Source organism: Corapipo altera, unplaced genomic scaffold, assembly GCF_003945725.1.
Source record: "Corapipo altera isolate COAL_440 unplaced genomic scaffold, ASM394572v1 22b, whole genome shotgun sequence".
NCBI classification, from domain to species: domain Eukaryota; kingdom Metazoa; phylum Chordata; class Aves; order Passeriformes; family Pipridae; genus Corapipo; species Corapipo altera.
The window spans coordinates 23,460-28,838 of NW_020884876.1; the positions used below are offsets into that span (position 1 = coordinate 23,460).

Genomic DNA, 5,379 nt, shown 5'->3' on the forward strand with positions numbered 1-5,379 from the left:
CTCCTTAGTAGCTCTTGCTGAGACACTTATTCACCTGCTTTTGACCTGAGGAAACAGGTAGAATGTATACATCTTCATGTATGTTTCCAATCACTTCGCTATCTATCATAACTAGGAAGCAGAACTGTCCACAGCCCTCATGAGAAACGGTGAAAACAAAGTTTATATGACTGCTATAGACTTACCGATCAACAACTAATACAGTTGCTGCTGGTTGCAGAAGCTCATGCTGTGAATAACAAATGCAAATGCAGGTACAGTTTTTTCCAGCGGGACATAAAAGGAGGTTTCTTCTCCACTAGCACCGAATTAAGCCTCAGGTACCGGCCAAAACTGGAACAGGCTCCCTAAAGTCTTTGGTTATGATATTTTTTTGTCTGTAAGACACAGTCCAGGGCTGTACATTCTCCCTGAGAGCTCTTGAAATCAGCAACTTCCCAACCAAAACTGCCTCCTTTCTGGGGTTCATGGGGACATTTGGCAAATAAAAAAACTGAAAAGCGGTTGCTCTTCTCCTTGTCTAGTAAGCCTTGTTTGTGAGCTAGGAAGGAACACGATCCTGGCTAATGCTGTTGGAGACCCTACAGCCAGTAATCCCGACCCATCTTCCCACCCCTGCTGCAGAGCACCAAGGCTTCCAAGGTTTGCTCTCCCTTTGCTGGACTTTTGTGCATCAGTCAGGCAAGGCAAGAGCAAGCACCCAATCCATCCAGGGCATTTTGTAATTATTATTATTATAATAAAGTATTTTTTTAATCAAGTCTCCATCAATTGGGCATCTAGTCAGATTTAAAAAAAAAGAAAACAACAAAAATTCCTAAAGCATTTACTTCAGGCACTGTGTTTTGCATATTTCTCTTCCCACTTCAGTGATTTTTCTTAAGTGTTGTTTCCATCTTGCTCTATCTCAGAAAAATCTATCTGATCACACAACAATGTACAAAGTTGTTATACAAAAAGGTTTCTAAATGTGTAACAAGCAACAAAAATTAAAATACAATCAACATCTTTTCAACCTACTTTTATCTCAGCCATTTTTTGCACTCAGAAGTAAAAAAAAAAAAAACCAACCGCCAACCCACCCAAAATATTAAGCAAGGACAAATTTTCAGTTAACTGTATCAATTTAAGTAATTAAATAACTGTTTTACTTTTCATAACATCAGAAGCTGGAGTACTAAAAACTAAAACAAAAATCATGATGTACAACATCCAATTCATCCCTGGCATTATTCCACATAAATCAGGGGTATTACAGCAGGGATTAATTTGGAACAGTGATGTGAATCAGAGGACTGTATACAGCAACCTTATCATAACACAGACACACACAAAAATAACTAAAACGTTATGAGCATCACAAATGCACATAAATAATTATGCATCTACAAATCTATTTCTAAGCAAATGGAACAGACTATTTCATAGTCTTGATAATAACAATAAGGAATTTCTACTATTTAGAAAAGTATGTCCATTTTTCCCAGAAAAATGATTTAACAATATCAAATATTTGATAGTAAAATACTTAATAGAAGTCCACCCAGGAGAATGTGAAGCTTCTCTACAGCTCAGTTTTTACATATCTTATTGAAATATGACCAGATATAAGTTATGCAATGACTCTTCAAAAACTGTTTTAATACCGTTTTCAAGATTGATCTGAGTAGTTCAGTCTGCTCAGTAAAGGTTGGTAACCACCTCTATAATATATAGCAATCCAAACAATGTAATTAGTTTCTCCTCTCAGTAGAAAACCATTCACAGTTCCCTCCTTTTTTAAGTACTGTGCCTAAGTCCAGTTTTGCACACAAAACAAGTTGCTTATGTTCAGCTGCCCTATTACTGAAGTTAGTTGGAGGCTGCATCTCCCACCTCACCACAGGCAGGCAGATGCTCTGCCAATTCGTCCCTCCTGTGCTTAGGGAGCATGAGACCACACAGAGGCAGGAGAAGAAAGAAGTGAATGCACAACATCTCTCTCTTCCTCCGGCTCACTCGACTCTCAAACACATCTGTAATGTTTAAGGTTGCCTCTCTCTTTCAAAGACAAATCTCTGCCAGGGGTTTGTGTTCTCCATCCAGCTGCGGTTTCATCACGCGAACCCGCTGCTCAGCCAGTGCCCTACATAGCACTACATACTTTGCCAGATTGAAACTCATTCGTCATCGCTCGGTTTTCCGATTTGCGAGTGACCCGAAACCTTCAAGGCTACCCGCAGCCAACTAGCGAAGTTGCTCAGGAGCTGTGTACTGGCTACGCAGGGGTTTATTTTCTCTTTTCCATTTTTCTACCACCTTAGAGTCTGACTCTTTCTTGCTCCTCGGGAAGTTGGCTGTGCCCTCCCTGCTCCTTCCCTCCCGGGTACCGTGCCCAGGCGCAGTGCGCTCACTCGAAGAAAACGCAGCAATAAAATATTAAAACCCTTCCCTGCTCGGGGCTCCGCCGCTGAGATCTCTGCGCCGCCTGGCTGGCAGGGAGCACCGCAACTCTCTGCGCCGGAGCAGAGCCGGAGCCGTGCCCGCACCGCACCCGCGTCCGACCAGCGGGGCAGGGACCCTCCGGGCGCCGCAGCCCCCCGATCCCGACCCACTGCGACTTCCCCCGGGAGACCCCGACACGTAGGGGTCAGCTCTCCCCTCGGCACCAAAAGGTAGCAGCAGCCCCGGCTGCTTCACGGAGTGGGGGGAGCTGCTTCCACGCCGCGCTCCGGACGGGGCATCAGGCAGCCCTGTCCCGCCCCCACAACGCACAAAATGGAATTTGAACTGTGGCGGTGACAGAAACGAGTGAGAGGGGAAAGGGGGCAGCCCACGTTTCTCTCCAGCTTCATGTCGCTTTGGGACAGGAAGGGCTACAGTATAGGGGTGCATCTGTACTTTTAACTTGACACCGTCATGCATCCCCCGGGGGTGGGGAGGAGCAGGACGGCACGGGAGCGCGGCCAGCACTTACTGAAGAAGATGTACTCCGTGTAGCTGCTCCAGATCTTGTCGTCCCTGTACTGGTTAATGAAGGCGGCGGTGCCAGTGGAGTTGCAAGCCACCATGTGGAAGCCCGCCTCGGAGAGCCGGTCGAAGGCTTGCTCCAGGTAGGTGAATTTGAGGTAGAAGCGGGAGGTGTACTTCTCGGGGGGGCGGTCGGGATCGCGGCTCTCATTGAGGGTCTCTCCGAAGACCTCCTTGGCCAGGGCGATCCTACCGCACACCATGATGCGGGCGACGCGGCGGAACTTGGCGTCCGCCTGGTTGTCCCGCACCGTGGTGTAGGAGCCGCGGTAGCCCACGGTGAGGAAGCCCGAGCGCTTGTCCAGCGCCGCCCGCTGAAGCCGGTCGCTGCTGCCCTGCGAATTGCTATCCTCCAGGTCGCTCTGGCAGCCCTCGTCGTTGAGTGAGCTCTGCTTGGTGACCTTGGGCGACAGCAGCTTCACCAGGTCGCCCAGCTGGAAGTATTCGGCCTCCCGCAGGAGCCGCTCCTTCTCGGGGAAGTGTTCGGGCAGCGCCAGCTGCTTGTCCCGCAGGTAATCCAGCACGTACCTGAAGAGGAAGCCGTCGCGGTCGATGAAGAAGCGTGCCCGGCTGTCCCTGGGCAGCTGGCGGGCCGCCGCCGGGCCACCCCGGCACGGGGAGAACATGGTGGCCAGCGTGCTGTCCGGGACGCTGAGCAGCGTGGAGTGCCTCGTCACGTACACCTGGCCTCCCACGTTCAGCTCCACCACCTCGGGGAACGGCGAGCCCGACGGCCCCGATACCATGTCGCTGATGGGCAGGATGCTGCCGCCCGCCTCCTTCAAAGCCATGGCTGCGAGCGGGCGGCCGCGAAGGAGGGTCTCCCTCCTAAAAAAGCCGGCCTCCCTCCACCCCTCCTTCCCCTCCCCTCTCCTCCCCTCCACCCACACCTCCCTTCCTCCTCCTCCTCCTCCTCCTCCTTCTTCTCCTCTTTCTCCTCCTTCCCCCGCCGCCCGGCGCGCCCGGAAGCGCCTGGACGGAGCCGCTGCTCTGGCGCCCTCCGGCACGGCGGGCGGGCGGCACGACCCCTGGGACGGGCTGGGCTGGGCTGGCCGACCCGACCCGCCCCGAGCGCCCCCCTGCCCCTGCCCGCTCCGCTCGGCGGGGGCGCGGGGTCGCAGCCGCGCTGGGCTCGGGCCCGAGCGGCCGCCAGAGCCGGCTGCCACTTGGCAAAGCGCTCCCGCGCTGCCAGGCTCGGCCCAGGGAAGAGCGAAGCCCCTACCCCAGCTCCTCCCCTCGCCTCGGCTGGCTGGCTTCGCTTTGAAATTATTTAACCCCCTCCCCTTAAAAATCTCCCAGCCTCTCCCAAATGCTTATGTCTCTCCTACGCTGTTGCGCCAGTCAACACTTGCAGAGTGCTAGAATGGTGGTCGTCCTTCCAAAAGTAACATCCAACAGGATGCATATGACAGCATTTTTCCCCATCTTGCGTCTGTCAGCATGCCTTTACTGTGAGTTCAGGGAGCATTTAATTGAGGGCACAAAAGAAACCAGTGTTCAGCTGTGCTGGTGGCACAAATCTAATGGGCCCTAGTGGGACACAAATGCTGTATTTGATGTCTTGAAGCTTTGCTGTAGCACGGCACACTGGGATCTTCGTTTTCAGAGAAGCTTGACGTGCTTGCTAGCTTGACGATGGAATTGGGGTGATTCAGAGCAGAAAAAAAGTCAGCTGCCATTAGGATCCAGATAACAGACACTGATTTTGAACACGTTAGTGTCTGGATTCTTTGCTGTGAAGCAACTAAATTTGTAGTAGTGGAGTTTTTTAATCTTATTTGTTTCTACTGAGAGCCACAGCTCACCTGCATCCAGATTTCTGATGCATGTACTTTCAGGCTGTACTGCTGGAATATTCTGGAGCCCAGACTTGTGCCTATATGTTGGGTAAGAGATGTACAATTGCTCTTGCCAGTAAAATCTGAGGCCTAAATCTGACTGTATTTCTCTGACTATCAGTGCTGCACCCAGTTATGCTGGGTGGTTCATGCATGGGAACACTTCAGCTTTGTTTTTTTTATAACCCTCTAAATGTTAAGGGTTCAACTGTTAATTGTGCCACATAGTGGCAGGAGCCCAACTCGTTCTTCATTTAAACAAGAGTCACTTCAGGCCTGGGGGTAAAAATTATCATTTTGCAGGCAGATACAGCTGCAGTCTGTCACTTCCTCGCTATTGTGCTGTGATCAAGACAAATGGTCATCCAAAACTTGGTCAGGCCTTTTAAACCACTAGTGTAGATTTCTCTGCTTTAAAGCAGTAACATACACATCCACAGCACTTCATCCAACCTATCTTTCAAGGTGGGACAAATCTGTCCATGGTGCTACTTTCCTCTCTCCGTTTGCTATACACTAACACTAAATCTGT

The 5,379-nt window shown here is 50.7% G+C and overlaps 1 protein-coding gene across 1 annotated transcript; it reads right to left on the bottom strand.

Annotated features, from left to right (window-relative positions):
• Nucleotides 1-2,697: 2,697 nt before the first annotated feature.
• Nucleotides 2,698-3,860, bottom strand: LOC113943802 (BTB/POZ domain-containing protein KCTD8-like). Its single transcript, XM_027636049.1, has one exon. It carries the CDS (start codon nt 3,798-3,800, stop codon nt 2,883-2,885), a length of 918 nt encoding a protein of 305 aa, XP_027491850.1. The 5' UTR covers nt 3,801-3,860; the 3' UTR covers nt 2,698-2,882.
• Nucleotides 3,861-5,379: the final 1,519 nt, after the last annotated feature.